The 19,937-nt window shown below is 35.5% G+C and overlaps 1 protein-coding gene across 1 annotated transcript; it reads right to left on the bottom strand.

The window, feature by feature from the left end:
• Positions 1-2,958: 2,958 nt before the first annotated feature.
• On the bottom strand, positions 2,959-17,365 carry LOC138177870 (venom dipeptidyl peptidase 4). Its single transcript, XM_069109126.1, has 14 exons — positions 16,999-17,365; positions 15,716-16,023; positions 12,539-12,602; positions 11,334-11,575; positions 9,142-9,216; positions 8,961-9,013; positions 8,434-8,630; positions 8,064-8,233; positions 7,355-7,455; positions 6,633-7,096; positions 6,214-6,496; positions 5,436-5,630; positions 4,830-4,990; positions 2,959-4,336 (listed from the first exon to the last, which is right to left on the bottom strand). Exons 2-14 carry the CDS (start codon positions 15,737-15,739, stop codon positions 4,020-4,022), a joined length of 2,346 nt encoding a protein of 781 aa, XP_068965227.1. The 5' UTR covers positions 15,740-16,023; positions 16,999-17,365; the 3' UTR covers positions 2,959-4,019.
• Between the last annotated feature and the right edge of the window lie 2,572 nt (positions 17,366-19,937).

Here is a 19,937-nt window from a genome sequence, read left to right as displayed (position 1 = left end):
ATTTTTCAGGCGGCCTCAATTCGCCGGAGGAACAATTTCTCGTTGTAAATCAAACGGAAAATGGTTAGGTTTGCGTGCCAACTCGTCCTTCGCGATGTTCCTTAGTTATTAAAGCAGCGCTTAAGCCGTCAGGATGTGCATACGCGGCGATAAGCTGAGGCCTTAGCCCAGTTCACCCTAAGGAAATGGATACCATCGCGTGGGTGGACGATGTTACTATACGATAAAGACATCTTAAGCTGGAAACAAACACCAATTCCGAAGCCATTCGTTTGTAAATGCTGGACAGACCCGTTTAATTTGCAAACCTAATTTTATTTTCCATATCTTAGATCAAACTTGCGTGGAATAATTCAAAATCATAGACTTATCCTAAACTTATGCAGAATAGTTAAAATTCTTAGATCAAACTTGCGTGGAATAATTTAAAATAGAATAATCAAAAAGTATAGTGGTAGGAATTTTTTATTGTTGAGTTGTTTATTGTATATTGTTTATTGTATATTGAGTTGACAATTAGAGAATGTTCGTGTTAAAGTATTGGCAGCGTAAATGAGATTAAGACGCTGAAGTTTATCAACGTATTTCATTATACCTTAAAGTCTAAAATAACATGTTCCAAAAACTCAAGTAATAACATGTCCTCAAAATTCGGACCCATCTCATGTCGCCGTGGAATGAGATATCATATCCATTGCCACTTTTATATTCAACGAGACCATGTAGAAAACGAGAAACGTGTAGGAATTTGAGGTAGAGCAAAGTGCACCACGCATTCCTCGTTCGTCGAATTTTTCTTCCCGTTGGCTGGCGAATCGCACGATTCCAGGTCAGCAGGTTCGATGATGGGGGTGGATGTTCAACGAGCAGCGTTTCCAACGTCGCGACGCTGCGGAGGATACTGGGCCGGCTGATTAAATTACACAAAAGTCTCTTTGACCGGAACCGGCCGATCGAGTTGGCATCGGCTGTAGGCATCGACCGCGCGGAAGGATGACAAACTTCGTTTCCGTCCTTCTGAATCTGTTTCACGGTCCAGCTGAGAGAGAAAGCTGTGTGGATGCTGAGGGGGATGGAAGAAATTGAGAATGAAAGGCTAAAGGGCCAAGTTTGAACGAAGAGAGGAAGAATACAGGAAACGTCGAGTAAAACGAAGGAAATTAGGGAATGGGAAAGTTCGGTTATAAAGAAGAGAAATAGAGAATCACTGGCAAGAATAAGAGAATTCGAAGAAAAAGTGGATTGATGAAAGAAGGAGGAAGAAAGTTGCGGAATGGTCGAATTAAAACGAACAACTTCAGGTAAAAAGGAAAAAGTACTTAGAAAGGTTCGAAGACTTGTGAGATGAAAATAACAGAATAGTAGTGAATTAAAAAAACGTTGTTAATCATAATAGAAACATTTCAGTTCTTCTTTGAATATTTATGTTCTATCAGTCTTGTGTTTTAAGCAGATAAATAGAATATTCTACATTTTTTCTCGTGCTTCGCTATATATGTGTATAAAAATAAAAATCGAAGAAAATGTATACTCAACGGGTAAAAGAATTTATACGGAATACGAATGAATAAACTAGCGGAAAAAGAAAATACAGAGGCAAAGAAAGCGACAAAGGAGTCATGGTATATGAAATAGTAGGAACCTAAAAGGAACGAAACAAGCCATTAAAAAAATGAAGAACAGAGGACACCGCGGTTTATGGAAAAATGAAAAGGCGCGAGTTTTAAAGAAAAAATGGAAAAAGATAATGTTAATGGTTAAAAATGAAAAGAAAACAGAGGAGGAAACGAGGAATAAAAATCAATGGACACATTAAGTCGTTGCAAATGACCGACTTTTCATAGCTTCATTTATATTGAAAATTATACTAATCGAATTATGATTTACCAGATTGAATATTTTGACCGTCCTATGTAGTAATGAAATGTCTATGTAATAATAAAATTAATCTATATGAATAAAATAGTAAATTAACATTTTTTAAATATAAATCTCCTTTTTTAAGTATTTAAAATCTATATGAATCCGGCGAAGCTTGTACGTACAAACAGCGAATCCCACGGAGCTGCTCGTGCAAATCGTCGATTAATTCGATGAGTGACGTGCTATGAAATGCGATCGATCCGCTAAGCAAAGTAGAGAAGGATCATTTATCTCTCTATTTTTGTTACTCTCCCTCGTTTGATATACGGCCAACACGTTTGATGTTGCGCACTCTTTTGTGACTGCATTGTCGACATTTATGATTCTTTCTGATTTCTCATGCGAGCTTAACTCGTCCCTGGAGTAATCACAACCGGCTAGATTTAATCTGATATTTTCCGGTTACTGCTTCCATCATGGATAAAAATCAGCGATACATCGTCGATGAAATCATTCGCTGTAATCACGAATACGATTACGATACAGGAGGTTTTATCTGTTAGAAATTCTATTCGATATTAAACGGTTTTCCCTATATTTCATGCTACATTCCTTTTTTCTAGAGTTTCTTTTGAACGTTGGTATTTTAATAGTATATGATAATTGAATCACATGGGTGTGAAAAAGAAGAAGATAGATTAAGATATTATAAAATTAAATTTCTGATTATCTTTTGTCCGGTACCAAATTTCCTTTCTACATTTTCGAGCTTATTAATTCGATTATTCAAAAAAACACGCGTTGAAAGTATAGGAAATGAAAATCGGTAGTCGTTGATATCTGCTCTTTAAGTGTCAATCGGAATTTTTCAAATTTTGCTTTTACGTTGACATTAATAACTTCTCTTCTCGATATATGAAACGTAAATGGATTATTATCCGTGGAACAAGTCGTTTATGTATTGTCGCGTATTCGTTCAACTGAAAAATAAAACCATTAAATACGCAAATATAACGTATAATAATAGAAATTGCACTTCTAAGCTGTTCTAATTAATTGTTGATTAAAACAAAAATATTGTTTCGAAGAAAATATCCGTGGTTTATTAACAATCGTTTTAACAAGTTTATATAACTTTCTCTCAGAGGATGATCATCCAATGATAAATCGAACGCAACTGCTTCGAAGTCACAGTCGAATTTCAGTATACGAAAAAGATCTTACGATAGGAAAAAAAAAAAAAAGATTAAAGCGAGAAATTCACTCATTCCATCTTCCTCGCGATCCATTTTCCACTTGCTTGACTATTACGGAAACGTATCGAGCATCCTTAAGTATCGATTCACCCACGACATCGTTGCCTTTGAAGTATTTACATCGCGTCTGTGCCAAGGGAGGACACGCGTGTGAACACGTCTACGAATCTCTGAAACCGATCCCAACGCCTCTTTTCATCCACGCCTCTCTTCTTTAACCAAATTTCCCTTTCGAATTATATTAAAGAATAATCCTGACATTAGTATGGCACTCTTCGAACACATTGAAAATTCTCATTTTCTTGTCAGAGTTTCTTCTTTTCCTTCGGAATTGTGTTAAAGAATAATCCTAACACTTGTATAGTCTTCGAAGATAACGAAAATTTTCATTTTCTCCAGCCACAAATTTGCTTTATATGTTTTCAAATTACATTGAAGAATGACACTTGTCTGTTACCCTTTGAACTCGAACAAATTTTCGCGATCTGGATCTTCGTCGATCATTCATCAGGAAACAATTCACGAGATCACTGTAACTTAACACATTCGCTGCCATCTTTGGAACTGCACATTCTTTTCACTTAACTTCCTTTACTTTAAGGGATAACAACTATTCCAACGCTTTCTGCACTGCTTTTTTCAACTTTCGAAGCCATTTTGTCAAGAAGTAAAAGTTGTGTAAATAGTATTACGTAAATAATCACATCGACATGGTATATACACCAGTAACAGCGAATGTGTTAACGAACAACAAAACTCGCAAATCGCTCAAAGAATATTCACAAAATTTGATCCACGCCATTAAAACAACGGCAGACCACGATGTATCGTTGATGAAAGTCAAACAGGTAGCTGGATTAGTTATACTCTGTACGTGTGATTTAGAATTTTGAATTTGGGTCAGTGAGTATGCGAGTATCCCAGACAATTTGCCCAAAATCGGTCCATCGTGTGGTAAAGGTGAGGGAAAACGCCAGATAGAGCGTGCGCTTCGTCCGTGTAGCTCTGCTGCTCGAACATGATGTCCTTATCCACCAGAGCTTTGTTCAGAGCCATAGATTGTTGGTAATGCACATTGTCGTCGCCGGTACCGTGTATCAGCATGTATTTTTTGCCGCGAATTCCTTCTACCCTTCTGGCCACATCCGTGTGGTTGTAACCGTATAGATTATCTGCGGGAGTAGGCAACCCCATGAACCGTTCCGTGTACAAGGAATCTGCGATGGAAGATAATGTTTGGTTTTGTAACGTCAGAGTGTGAGTTAGGAGCAATTTGTTATAGTAGAGAATTATTGTGTTGGTACATTATAATATATATATATTGTAAATCATCGCGTTCTTTTTTCTCTATGCAATTTGGATTAAGGTAGATTAAGGTTTAAATAGAAATAGATTTTCTGATTTGTACAAACCATTCGAAACTTATTCTTCGAAGAGAAAATGGAAGATACTCTATTTTAAGAATAATCGTGTCTATAAAATTGTAAAATTTTATAGGAACGAAGTTTCTAATTTTTTGGATTTCTTCGCAATTAACCGTGAAGATGGAGTGAATTAAAGTTGCTTTGTTGTAAGAGAAAATAATCGTATCGGTATATCCCTATATTTTGCAATTGACTAGATATTTAGTAATTAATTATTGTTATTTCCCGGAACCCAAGTGGAGATGGTGTTAGATACTTATTAATGTGCCACGAGGTATAGCATTACCGTAATAAATCCAGGAGGTCACAGGTGCGACTGATATACCGCATTTGAACACCGAGGCCTTGTCAGTAGCCAGCACCATGGCAGTAGAGAAACCGCCATAACTCCAACCCCATATCGCGGTTCTGTTTGAATCGATCCACGAATACGTCTCTTGCAGTACCCTAAAAATCATACGCATACTGAAATTCCTACTATTAGGAATTTTCTACTGTTCCTATCAAAATTAATTTTTTAGCAACTTTCATTCCAAAAATTACATAAAATGGAATTCCTGAAATGCTAAATTGCTCATTTCACTTGGACTTTTACCAGAATACTATACAAAGGATATAATTCTACAAAGTTATTTATGTAAAAAAATTTGTAATTAAAGAGTTAAAGTAAAATATTAAAACAGACCGACGATTTTTTTAAATCTCTACCTAAATAAATAAAATTTAATGCCAAAAGAGTTATTGTTATAATATGCAGACGTTTCTTCTTTTTCAAACGTGCCTTCCTACCATATCAGATATGAGAGGTTTTGTCGTATTCTCAAAAGAATCTGAACATTTGCTTTTCACAAACAAATAAGGGAGATCTAAAAATTGTAAAACCTGAATCTACCTAGTAACAGCAATTTGATCCTCGATTTCCACGGTGCCAAGTCGTCGATAAATTTCAAACAACATCTTGCTACCCTTATAAGCTGACCCACGACCATCGATGCGACCATAAATTACGCTCCTGTTGGTCACTATGTACGATTCGAAACCAAACGATGCCTCATTGGTGACCCTAACAGTGTTTGGACCGGCGTAACTGTAAAAGTGAAAAGAAAAATAAAAAATTCGGAGAAGATAAATTGATGAAACGTCGTACTAACGTAAGAACTATACTGCGATTGGAAATAGAGATCAAGAATCTCTCTCTTTCTCTCTCACGTGCAGATCAATCATACTTAATAATCTCGAACGGTGGAAAACGAGTTTCAGGATTAAGGAACCACTTGGTCTCGCGGATTTTTGCTCGCAACGGTGCAACGATAATCGGAAAATCGAACAGCCACCGCATTCCGAACGTGACTCGAGATAGATTACGAATGGATTCCAACCTCTCGGAAGCATATACGTCCCTTCATTTGTGTGCTTGGATTATTATCTCTTGCTTGTTATTATCGATTCGAGAGAAATATACTCGGAACGCTTTTATGTTCATAAAGACAAGAATTATAGTTTTTATTCTTTTTTTAAGTCGCTGTTTTAACGCTCCTAATTGATATCACGGAACACATAGTTTGAATTAATTCCTTCAGGATTGAATGTTTTTTAAATTTTCTTTTCAATTATTAATAATAGAGACACATTGTTTCGATATTTACGTATATATAGATATATAAACTTACACGTTGATTAATAAAGGGTACGATTTCTTCTCGTCAAAATCAGGCGGCAGAGAAAGTTTAACTTTATTCTTGTATCCGTTAACAGTGACATAGAAATTTCTAAAGATAGGCTGCGTGCGGGTTGCCAGTTTTTGTCTCAGTGGTCGATTTTCCTCCCAATTATAAATACGTTTATGATTGGCGTTCATAATCGTGATGAATAATGGATCCGGACCAGAACAAGACAGGGCATAGTTCGAGCTATCGGTAGAGAAGTACGCGTAGGCATAAGTGCAGCGATTTCCTGTAAAGCAATCGATATTTTTCAAAATAAATCGCATAACATATATAGATAATACGTTTATTCATCAATATTGGACAACTTTTCCTGAACAACGGTATATGTATTCGAAACCCATTCCCAAGTTTCAAATACTTGCCCTCAGGAGAAAAGACGTTACAGGACAAACAAACAGGTGCTCCATTGCCATCCAACTGCACGGAGTACACATTTCTATGCGAAGGTTCATCGAGCTCATTGCCCAAATAATAAAGTCTCTTCCTGGCGTGATCCACCGCTAGGATGGAGATAACTTCCTTAGCTCCTGGCGTCAAATCTTTTTCGCCAACCAGCTTCCCATCCTTGTACTCGAACCTAGTCGCATGTTGGAACCGTCCAGCCGGCGTTCCAGAATCCTGAAGCTTCACAATGATAACATATTCATCGTGAAAGACGAGAGGTAGAATGCGAAGCCAGCCCTCATTTTCCTCCTCGTAGTAAATATTACTGTTGTTACCCCTTAAGTCGTAGAGAACTATCTGAGCTTTGTTCTGCACGCGGTTCGTCCAGGTGACAGTAACTTGGTGATTGGTTCTCCAGTTCACGGTGTAGAGGACGCAGTCTCTGTGAAAGAAAAATGCGTTTGGAAAAATTCCTAAATTTTTATCTTAATTATCTTATTCATAAGCTAGGGATTTTTATTCAAAACTCGTGTTTTTATGAACACAATTAAGTAACCCATTGACCATCAAGCAGAAAAATAATGTGATGGTCGATCGCTATTCTGAAGTTAAATTCGTGTAGTATATATTAATGTTAAACGAACGTGTAAGTAACCGAACAATTGTAAGAACGGAACCTTAATCCTTGTGAGATACTCACGTGCCAACAATATCAGTAGGAGGCTCGAGATTGAGTAATTCAGAGGACCAATTATCCAAATCAACGAGGCTCATTGATACAACTGGATTTGGACTGCCTGCCTAAAATTTGAAAAATTATATGTTTATATCTAAACGACATTAACAAAGAAAGAACCACGAGCTTTTAAATATTAAATTTTTAATTAGATTTTTAAATTGGATAATTAGAATTTTGTAATAATTGAGATTTATCGTTCTTAATTAAATATTATATGCATAATACTTTCCTGCAAAAAATTACACTAAAGAAGATGAATAGAATTTTACGAAAGAGAACACAAGTAAATGATACATGTGTTTCACATTGAAATAGCTCCGCGTATAAAAGATTGCTTTCACAAGTGGTCCAACATCGAATCGAAGCAGTTTTTCGCCATTGTAATACAACTACGAGAGAATAGGTCTGTTACAAGAAAAAACTAACGGTTAAACGCTACGACGACCGCAAGATAACCCTTTTCATCCCCTTTTAAACCCCGCAACGACGCCGTAAGGATAGCTTGAACTTCCTAATCTCGTCTTTTAACGACTGTAAAACTGTGTTACTTGTATCCGAGCAGACTGACTAAAGCAAAAGGCCGATTATCCGATTCGATTGATTTTTCCTTATTAAATTCCCATTTTCGATTCTATACGTTCCGGAAATTGTTAACAACAAAAATAACTACCTTTGGATATTTGATTTTTATCTCCTTCGGGTATTGATCTTTCATGTTTCCTGGAGATCCATACTTTGGTATTTCGATATCTTTCACGTTCGTATCATTGAAAGTAGCAAAAGCAAGGTGTCGTCCATCGGGAGAAAGCCAGAGAGCCGAAGCAGAAGCTAATACTTCCTCTGTAAACGTTAACACATGAATTATTTCGATTATTCTATCGATTAATCAAACTAATAATTTCATCCTAATGGAGAATTAGAATTTTACAATTAGAATTTTTCTAACATTAACGTGTTAAAGTTGTCATTGAACACTTTAATGTTAGCAAGACAATAAATGAGGGATTAACATTATCTGTTCGACCATTCTTTTCGATTACCTTCGTAAACCCAATCAGGTACTCCGTTATAAACGGTGTCGAGCACACCCGTGTTCGTTATTCTTCGAATATGACTGCCCCCCTCGGAGAACACTTGGTAATAGATATCGTTCTCGTGAACATAAATCAAAGCGTTCCTCGTGGGCGACCACTTGAACAGAGGTATGCGATCGCTATTCGCAATTCTCGTGTACGTTCTACGTGAATGAAAGCAAAGAAATATAAAAAAGGAAACGTATACAAATTAATAAGGATTAACTTTTTGATAATAATTTAACAAGAAAGTCTTGATCTTTTTTTTATTAATCTGCAATTAGGAATACTACAGTTAGAAGTCTGATAAATTGTTATTGATATTTGTAATATTTTATTTTCACACGAATACTGACAAATTCGAAATATATAACTGAAACTAACTGAACGAACATTAACTTTATCATTATTGCTACTGGCATGTTGCATTGTTTTGTAATTTGATTTATCACGGTGCCGTTAAAATTGTCGGTAATGTAAAGTAGATAGTTTACCTGGTTTTAGTGTTGTATACGTCGCACCTTTGATACAGTGAATACCGGAAACCCTGGAGATCGATAACTTATATATCTTTTTATACTCAAAGAACAGAGATGGAATTTTAACCGTCGCGCTAGTAAAACGTTTACGATACGATCGATCGGAACTTGTAGCATGCAAAAATTATATACTCACGTTTGCATAGTCATGACCAATCGCAACGAAAGAATTGTCGAAGGAAAAGCTTATGGAAGGCTTCTCGTAATCGATCTGAAACCACATTAATATTCATTTATAAAATATCAAACAAACATCCAATCGAAACAGAAGTCAAGATAACGAAGAACAATCGTTTGCGAAAATTTGAAAATATTAATGTTTGAAAATTGAAAAATCTGAATATTTGTGCGTTTGAAAATTTTGACGAATATTTGGAAATTCGAAAATTTAAAAACTTGAAAATCTTTCAATTTCTAAATTTAACGATTTCAAGACGTGGAAATATGAAAATTGACGATTCGTCTCCCACGTTATCGAGCAGATTTTTAATCAAAACACCTGTCAAAATTAGCGAAGAACAGTCGTGATACATTTGACAAGAAGGATCGAGTAACGATTCGTCTACCATTTTATCGGCGTAGTGGTAAACGGAAATTGATCCGTGGAGTACAGCAAGTATTCGAAATTGGGAGCAATATCAAGGTATCGGGGCAGTATGGTGGGACAAATGCTTGAGTGATTTGGAGTATCGATACTATTGATTTCGTGTCAAGTTATCGGATACGTTACGACACGATAAATCTTAGATTGTTCGGAACGATCGATACATTATCGTGGTATTAATTCATCGAACGTCGAAATGCTACGTCATGCTTCGATCTTCCTTGAGGGGGTGAAATGGGAAACATTTTCACGTTTTGTATTTCACGAATGATATTTTGTATTTCGTTCTATGCTCTCTGAACCATATTTCAATATTCGAATATTTCAGAATTTGAAAGTTTATAGGTTTGTATGCGATAAGACTTGAAAAGTTAAAAACTTGCAAATTTCGGATAAACATTAGAAATCGTATTTGTTGAAACAAGAACAAGACTGGGACGCAAAAATGCGAAAACCGTAGCAGGATTGATAGGAAAACGTTTCAAAAATCTTATTTATAATGTATAATTTGGAATGATTATAGTTCGGAATGATCAGTAAACGTTTAGCTGGAATATCGCTAAAAAAGACGCAAACGCTTCGAGACCAGGGAAAATTGAAGAGAAAATGTTAGACATCGTGTTTCTTAAATCAACAACGTTCGATGTTGATTCATGGCCAAAAGTGGACAATGTAATTCACCGGTTAAGAAGCTGGTAAACGCTGAGAATTTTCGTACGATTAATTAAACGTAACCGTGTTATTTGTACGTGTTCCCGATCGAGCAAAAGGGAGAGCCCGACATTCAAGCAATTTGTTCTTGAAATTGAAACGTAATTTCTCGGAAGCCCGCTGCCCACATCCAATAGAATTTCCAAATTGCTTAAATAATTAAAGTACTGAATGAAATATTGTAGAAATTCGAAAATATCAGATATCATCTTCAAGATTCTCTTCCAAATTTTCTATATTCTTTTATATTGTTTTATTGGATATTTAATTTCTTGATATTCAAAAAATAAATAGCATTTACTAAAATAAAGAATCTTCTAAAAATGTCAATAAATTTGATTTTTGAGTATTTCGTTCGGATAATAAATAACGACTAATATGACATGATTTCATTCTTTCTAATTGTAACATTAATTGTAATTCGTTACATTCATCTTAATATTAGGTTGTCCGGAAAGTGTTTTTCTTTCGCAAACGTGTTTTTTACAACAATGCACCTTCATACAAACGTGAAACCAAGTCCGTGAAATGTTGTGGTGTTTATCTCAACAGAACAAAATGGATCGTACGTAATTCAACAAAATAATATAAAACAAAAAACGCTGTGCGTCTATTATTTCCCCATAAAACGAAAGAAACTTTTCGGACAACCTAATATGTACCTACGTGTATATTATATTTTTGATTATAGCCAACATATACATTGTTCTCTATCCTCTCACAATGATCATAATCATTTAAATTTAAAATATTTATAAAAAGTTCAAGACGAAAATTACAACATCTTGCTTTTGATTGTGGACTATTTCTAATTTGCAAAAAGGCAAAGAACCTTCTATGTATTTCTGCTCGAATACGAAACTGATAAATTTCTCCTGATCCCAAAGCATATATATGCTACATATACATATGTATACCTATATACACACATATATATATGGGTGTGTGTATAGGTAAAAATACACCATATAGCAGATACATGTATAGGTGAAAATAGATCAAATAAATCATACCATCACGGAAGAATCCAAAAGGACCCAAGTGGTTCCCTTAGTCACGTCGAATACGTGAATGTTACCGATGTAATTATCGGAATAAAGGATTTCTGTGTCTGTTTCCCAAGTAGCATTGAAGCTGTTCGCCCGAAAGCTTTGATCATAAGTCTCTTCCAGCTTGAACGGAACCCTAACAGCATGATGATCATTGCCCTCCGAGGATTCGTATCTGCCCACGTCCTTGTCGATCACTTGTGGAACTATATCGAAAGACGGGAACACTTAGTATTTTCTTACGAACAGAACCAAAGGAGGAAAGTGAAGGAAGAGGAAGGAAAGACGAGGAGGAGATCAATCGCGGATTGATAGAACGAGGCTGGAAAAATGTCGAGTAATGCTAAAATTTCGGAACTGTACGAGTTTCTTGATATAGGTAAACTGATTAATTGCGAATTTATTATTCATCGAGCCACATGTGGGTCAAAGCTGTGACTCAGAATATCCGTGATCCACATGCATGTCAGAGTTGTTTAGGTTTAGGTGTCCATAATCTGCATACTCTTCGAGAGAATTTTAATGGTTCGAATGGCGCAAGTCATTAGGGAAATTTCATGGAAAATTGCCAAACGATGAAGCAATGGTGCTTGATTTATTCCGTATTGAAATTAGAATTAGCAATCGGTATAATCACGTTATTTCTGCATTTTTCCATTCTACTTCGCGGTATACTGCTATATACATTATCCCTTATAAACAAATTGTCGACCTTTATTTCTTCAAATTCAGATTTCTAAGAGTACGATTTCGAAAAAACAGAACAGTTTAAAACAGTTTATTTCATCCATTCAATATTATAACAAGTATATTATACTTCTTTTTACATTATACCGACAATTTCAACGCAATTATATTTTTCGTTTTCAAAAATGTGTTGCATTTGACAAAAGTATGAAACAATTGTTAAAAAGCAAGATAACCATCGTCATACGTTTAGATCAACGATTTCTGACGTCAACGTAGCGTCGAAATCGTAACAGGCAGAAAGTATACGGAATAGGGCTACAATTAAACTTATCTCCAAGCAAATAACGCAAATCGGTGAAGAGCATTAGCCCGATTCCCGTCGATCTCGAGGCACCCGGCTGTATCCCGAGACGTCCGGTCCCTAAGCGGCTCAACGGAAGCGCGATTATCTCTTGAGGACAAAGAAGCGGAAGACTTACTGGATTTTCCAGCAACAAGGACGACCAGGAATCCGTGCAGCACCAGTATCAGCTGTGGCAGTATCTGGAAAAGATTTCGTTCCCGTTGAAAGAGACCATAAAAAGACAGAGAAAAAAGGAGGTCGAAGAAAAAGAATCCTCGCATCTGGAATTCCATTCCTCTCTCCGTGCTGCTCCGTCCGCGACACCTCGTCAGGATACGGCGAGGCGAAAAAGGAAAGACGGATTTATAGAACATGTTGAAGGCGTTCGACCCCGGAGACAGCAACACGTGCATCGCATAAAGGTTTCGCGTCGACGATTTCGCGAGCTTAGTAAAATCCGCGAAATTGCTGTCACGAAATTGCTGGACGACTCCTGACCAGATTTGTTAACCCACCGACGGGCAAGATGGCTGTGATCGTCGTTTTCTTAAGCCCTTCACATCTATAGACAAGATATCTCGCTACATGGCGAAATGAAAATCATAGTAGCGCAAGTAAATATTTTGAGAATTTAGATTTAGTCGCATATTACGACAATTAAAATGATTATTCCATTAGTTCCAGAATTAATTAAGATTAAGAATCGGGTCGGTGAAGTCTGAAGAACGGTATGAATTCAAGAAATACATTTTGAGACGTGTCACGAAATATCATCAAAGTATTATTTTTATATCAATTAGATATCATCCATCGATGCCTCGCTAATTAATTTTTGATCTGAAGTTTTCAAACGAGACATTTATAGGAACCTTTTATAAACATATTATGTGTGTTATACGTCACTTTTGAAATACTTATTAACGTTTTATTTCTTACTAATATTTTAAAGTATCTATCTTTTGTTTCCCATAATATAATTGTATTACTTACTATACGTCGTCGAGTTACAAAGGGATTGTCACGAGGGATTAAAGCTAAAGACAATCTCCTTTATCGATCACGCTCGTGAATTATAATAGAAACTGGTCTACACTGAGTTGGAGTTAAGAAAGGAGGACAATTCGCGAACTGGAAATATAACAATGAGATGATAGATAAGAAAAGAAAGATCAACGAACGATGTTGCACGATAAAGAAAAGTTAAACCAGGAAAGGAGTAATAGGACTTTTCCGTTTGGTTGTGAATCTTTTAGGAGACGTCAGGATAGAATAGATCACGTTGAGAAAGTCCGTTGGTCAGCACAAGTATCTCGTGAATGATATAAGGTTAGTGGAATTCTCGTTCGAAGAGGATCAGGTTTAAGAACACATACTAGGTATACCAGGTATTCTTAAATTTCTAAATTTAAAGCGAAGGAGAAAAGACTCCACTTCAAAGTCATTTTCAAGAAGAAACTACTAATTTTTATCCTTAACATTTCTACAAAATTAAAAATTAAATTTCTTATCTAACTTGTTAATTCGATCATCTTTTAACCACAAATTTCTATATTTTCAAAATTAAAATTAAAATAGATCGATCTTAATTCGCTCAAATATAAATATGATATTATTTAATCCGCACACAAATAAAATTATGCATTAACTGTCCAGCAATAACATCGTTGATATCTCTGTTATCTATCGGTATCTAAATAATATTGTTGATACGCAGTATCGAAGTTGGATGGAATTGTTTTTCAAAAAACTCGAGCCTAAAAACACTTACTGGAATTACTCGGTTATAACATTCTCACGATTTAAGATACAGCCTAATAAAAATAAACTTCAAACCGTAAAGACATTGAAAATTTTAGAACTTGTACTATGGCTATCGAAAGTCAAAAGTCTGCGATAAAAGCAAGCGTTTCTTTTTCGTTCAAGTAAGAACAGTAAAAAAAAAAAGAAAAATACAGCGAAAAATTAAATATTCTTTGCATGTACGAAACCTGGACGAAAATGTTCGAAGTTCCCCTCGCTTAATGAAGACCGACTGAGAGACCAAAGCTGGTTTGAAATTATATCATAAAATTGCATTTTCTCATTCGTCGCAGATATATTTGCTTATTTCATAAGCAAAGAGTGCCTTGATTTAACGAAGAAAATCTTTGAAAGTTCCAGCTCAGCGAAATTTCATTAAAGTTAACCGATTTATCGTTACAATCCCTATTTATAAAATATGGAACACCTATTCATTAAAAATATTGGCTAATATGGTTAATCTCTAATTTAACCAATTAACGTCAAACGTACACGTTGCAGGTTAACTTTTATTTGTTCACCTTGGCTCGTCGAATGCATTGCAAACACGATGTGTAAAAATTATTAATAATTCTCTCAAGATTATTAATCTTCCGATCAAACAACAAATATAATCTTGGAATAAAAATGGCTGTTTAGATTTATCAACCCGTCTTTTTTCTTTTTCACGATTACGTTGTATCTTCGCGTTTCCAACCTCTTTTTCCGCGAGATTTCTTCCAAAAGCGACGCATCGTCGACGATAAATCGAGGCACGCGAAACTTCTTCATCCATGCGACGAAAACAACTGGAAAGAAAAGTTGTCGAATCGATACGATTCTCTGGAAGAAAACGGAATTCGAAAATGTCGGTCGATTACGGGATCGGCAATTATCTTCAGGGTGTTTTGCTTTTAACACGACCGTTTCTTTCTTTTTTGTTATTAGAACGCGTGCGATCGTCGTAAAACCGGTTACACGAAGAGTCTACCTAAATATAGATTACCGTGTAAACAAGAAAAATAGTACAGGTGATACAGTTAATCCAAAAAAAAATTGTTTTCTGAACATGTAATAATCCCTTACTTTTATCTCTTATCCGTGTAATTCCTAAATTTTTAAACAAACTCACTTAAATGTAATCGCTGGTAATATTTCGATAATAGCTGATGTATTAAAAATCAACGTATCACATATTGTTTCAATTACTGCCTCGATAAAAATGAATACTCTGTCACCTATTCCTATACAACGACTTATCGGTATTCACATGACATCCATATCACATAAAAAGAGCAAAATTACATAATGAGACTGATAATTCAACGTGTCACGAGACTCGACACATTCAAAAAACAAATAAAAATGGAGAAAAGAAAAAAGTCAGCGAATTTCATTGATAAGTGACAGTGACCTCCACTTCAATCGATTAGACGATAAGAACAACAGGTCGATCTTAATTACTTCTACAAACTATATAATCACTTGAATAGCGGAAGAGATTGAAGAAAAAGCTTGCTCTCCGATAACCTACCCGGTTCCACGACATAGCGAACATGTAGCAGGGTCCGTCGATGTCGATTTCCCTATCGTGTGATTCCTTCTAGTGACGATCGAGAGATCGACACGGCTCGATGAATGTCACGGGTGCGTCGAACACAGACTGATCCATCACGTAGTTTTCCGATGTGCCGGAGGCCGCGATCACTCCCACCTCCGACGATCAACACGGGACATTCCCTCATAGTACTCGATCTTGGCCTCAGTCTTTTTCCTCCTTTCTAGTTTCGTTAATTCTCCGGTTATCGCTACGATCTACTGATAAGGAAATCTTCTCTTTATCTGTATTCGATCGAGTTTGTATATGGAGTTTGATGAGTAAGGAAAATATGATGATGGATTAAGAAAGAATTGGTCACCTTGCATATGGAAGATTTTGTATAATGATGTTGAATTAGCGAAGAGGTAGATGTATCGAAAGATTTGTATACAGTTGTGCATATAGCGTTGTATTATGACTGAGGTTTTAACGTCTTCAGTAATGGATTTGCTAAAGCTGGAAAGATAACGAAAATATATTTTTCCAAGGAAAATAATGTATACGTTGCTCTGCTGTCCAAACTTTGGCTGTATGTGGAAACTTTGACAGATTTATACTCATAGTATTTGAACTCGACCAAAGTATATAAAATAATGATGAATTAGTAATTAAAAGCAGCACTTACTACCTTTTTGTAGTATCATGAATTATAATTATATATATTATAAATTTAAATAACTTCTTAAAAGGTGTAGTAACAATGTATTTTTCTAGTTATTCCACATCTGCTGTACGACTCCTGTGTATTCACATAACAATACTTACGTCACGTTTAGTATATTTTTTATCAATTTGCGAAAAATCTTCTTGATATACGAAAATGAACAAATCGAAAGATGCAGAGCTCGTAAGTTAGAAAATAGCACTGCGAAGTTTGACAATTTCAAACACGATCATTATTATTCCGTATCGACTTTTAGAAATGAATCTAACCACATCAGTTGCTCAACGATAACGAATACGCTTTAAACTCAAAAGCTTTGAGTTCAGTACTATTTTATTCAGTTTTGTAGGAAATTAGTTCTGTATCAATACTTTCGTTCGTTACTACATAAGCCAACATTACTTTAAAAGGTTAAGTAACGCTTAATTTAAATTTTAATTCGAATTTATTCTCTTCTTAACCCTCTGAATTTAATTATACCATTGATAACATCATAGCTTCCATTTACCTATTTATAATATTACCACAGATATAAAATTGTTCACAACAATACCGTAATATTCGATTGCAGACAAAACAGTAAGATAACCCTCCTTTGGAATCATCGGTTCTATAAAAAAAATGATCGCAACTATGTAACACAAAAAATCAAATTTGGGCGATATATCAAAACGAAAAAAAAATAAATAAATAAATAACATGTAGAATGCAATTCCATTCAGTTAATGTCAAAAAAGAATGAAACGAGGGGAAATCGAAGGGATTAACGTCGGCTGGAATCTGGCGACGTGAGCGCAGACACTTCACATTCTTTCCCCGTCGTCGGTTGTCACTAATAATCCTGATTCACGGGCCAACGCTGTCAATAACTTCGTAAAGCTTTACGAAATTCTGCCGCTGTAAATCGCGGTTATCGAACGACAACTCATCGTCGCTGCGGAGATCGTCGCTCGGTATTGCAAGTTGCAACGCGTCACGACAAGGACGCTCATTGATTCGATGACGCGCAAACAACTGGCGAACCGGGCCAGGAAAAGATACTCGACCGATAAAATTGCACGCTGCTGAAATTATTCTGCGAACCAGTAACGCGCCACGCGTAATCGCTACTAGCTACTCGCTTCGTGACCTGTCTAACAAAAGGCGCTAATATATGGGATTACCAGTTAAAAGTTAAGCGTTGACTATTCTATCGCGACTTTGTAAATTGCTTTTGTGAATCGTTATTGATCTAAACGAGTATCATAGTCATTTGTTGTTGTAAGATTTACATTCTAGAAGTAAATTGGAATAATACATGTAAATATTCATACAGTAAAATCCGTTAAATTTATAGCGGAAGCTTCCGCATACTTCGCGCCAATTAATGATAGTATTTACGAAACAGATAATAATAAGTGTACGTATCTATTTACGCGAATGGAGATAAGGTTCATCCAAACATTGGTGGTCCCAAGAACGTGTGGGTAACGCGAATGATAACTTGTGTTGGGTCAATGCCACGTGAAGCAATGTTTGTAGAGCAAAGTCGAGGCGCGAACTGCTAGGTAGGTCCGCGGAGTACAGACGCATCTTTCGTTTGACAGGGAGCGTGACGAGACTCGGAAGAGAGCCGGAAACAAGCCGCTTATATCGTCGACCTCGACGAACCTAATCAGCCAATCTTTGCTGAATGCCCATTGTTCCGGTATTTCGAGCGGGGTCGTGATAAGATTCAACTGAGAGATATTTCAAACACGAATCAACTAAACTATACGCTTTCGAGTAGAAACAATCAATTAACGAACTTATAGATAGACAAGGATAAACTGAAGTATTGGTACAGACTATACATATTTTCCTGTAAAACCCTGTATGAATCTGTAAAACAAAATTCATATTCGATTCTTTTATAAGATGTAACTTATAAATTTGCAATTTAAATATACTATAGTTACACTGTCATCAAGCAGTATTATAATAAAACTAAACAATAAACAATGTATAAACGATACTTTTTAGCAAAAATAAAGTTTCATTGATTATACTACGAGAAAGTATAAAAGTACCAGAAACCAAAAATTAACAGTTCACAGAGGTTTGAAGATTTCTTAAATTTATGATAAATCTGATTCAGGACGGAGAAGTTTATTCTTGCGTGTAAAGTGTCAACAATGTTGTAATATTCAAAATAGCATAACAGATACGGCAATAACATCTAATGTATATGTATATAATCAGATCTCATTTATCAAGTCAGTAGCGTCACCCCTCGTTGATAACGAAGAATGTGATAACGCTATCCAATAAAACTAGATACTCAAACGTCTGTAAATATGCAACTGTAATCTCGAAGCGTTTTAATTCTTGACTAATCTCGCTAGATGTCTCTAGTATAGAATTTACTAGAACATGGTGTAATTCCTATATTCGCCGTAGCAAATCACAGAGGGCGTAAGAAACACTCCTTTTCTCAAAGTCGGTATTACAGAACGTGAAACACAAAGTCCCTATATAAAATAACAGATTTATTCTGTATTTAGTCCGTGCTCACATATTGCGATATCTATATTCTGTATTTAGTTAATGTTCCGATATATTCGAAACATAATAAACGAATTCATCTCATAAGCTTTCTTCTATACAGAATATTTGTTCATAAGCCGATATATTTTCATGACAATGAGTTCCTTATCGATCTAAGATACAATTCATTTGATAAACTCCCTTAAACTTAAAATAATAAATCAAGTTCGAATCCCACAAAATGGTCATATCTTTGTCGCGATCGGATAAAACAATTTCATTGATCGATACGAAATTGGACGCGGTTCAACTTTCACAATCTACATGAAATATAATAAAACGCACTAAACAATCTGATATCAACTTGTAGCATCAAATATCAGTTACAACAATGAAATTAAAAAATCGGGAATAAATAAAAGAATAAAAATGAAAGAATAAAACGACCTTATTAGGTCGCTATACATTATCTTTCTTTCTTCACATAGTTCTTTAGTCATTTTCTTCGTCACTGGGATCCTGCGATATATGCCAAATATCGTTATGACATATCACTGGTAGATTCACATTCAGAACGGTTACAAGGTATTGCAATTAGTGTTGAATATTACTATAATATACAATCGTCAATAAAAAGAAGGAAAGCAATTTCTTAACGCAATAATTCTATCCAGTTGATCCGAATGAAAAAAAGATGCTTAAACATCTGTAATTTCTCAATTTTATAATTTATACGAAGCTATTCAACGTGGCTTGTCAACGGTTCGCACGCAATAACAATTTATTCGTCGTACTATAAAATAGTTTAGATGTACGAACTTCGATCTAAAACTTCAAATTCAATCAGAAACTATAAGTTCACCGAGAAACGTTCTAATAAAAGCTCCAAACTTCATATCTCCAATAGAAGATGCAAACATAATTTCCCCGCTATTTAAAAAAATATCTATTTTTTGGTTTAAAAAGACGATCGTCAAGGCGTTTGTT

Source organism: Bombus flavifrons, chromosome 3 (assembly GCF_040668555.2).
Source record: "Bombus flavifrons isolate JBK064 chromosome 3, iyBomFlav1_principal, whole genome shotgun sequence".
Classification (NCBI taxonomy): Eukaryota; Metazoa; Arthropoda; class Insecta; order Hymenoptera; family Apidae; genus Bombus; species Bombus flavifrons.
The sequence above is the reverse complement of the archived record's forward strand: the minus strand, read 5'-3'. Positions and strand labels throughout refer to the sequence as shown.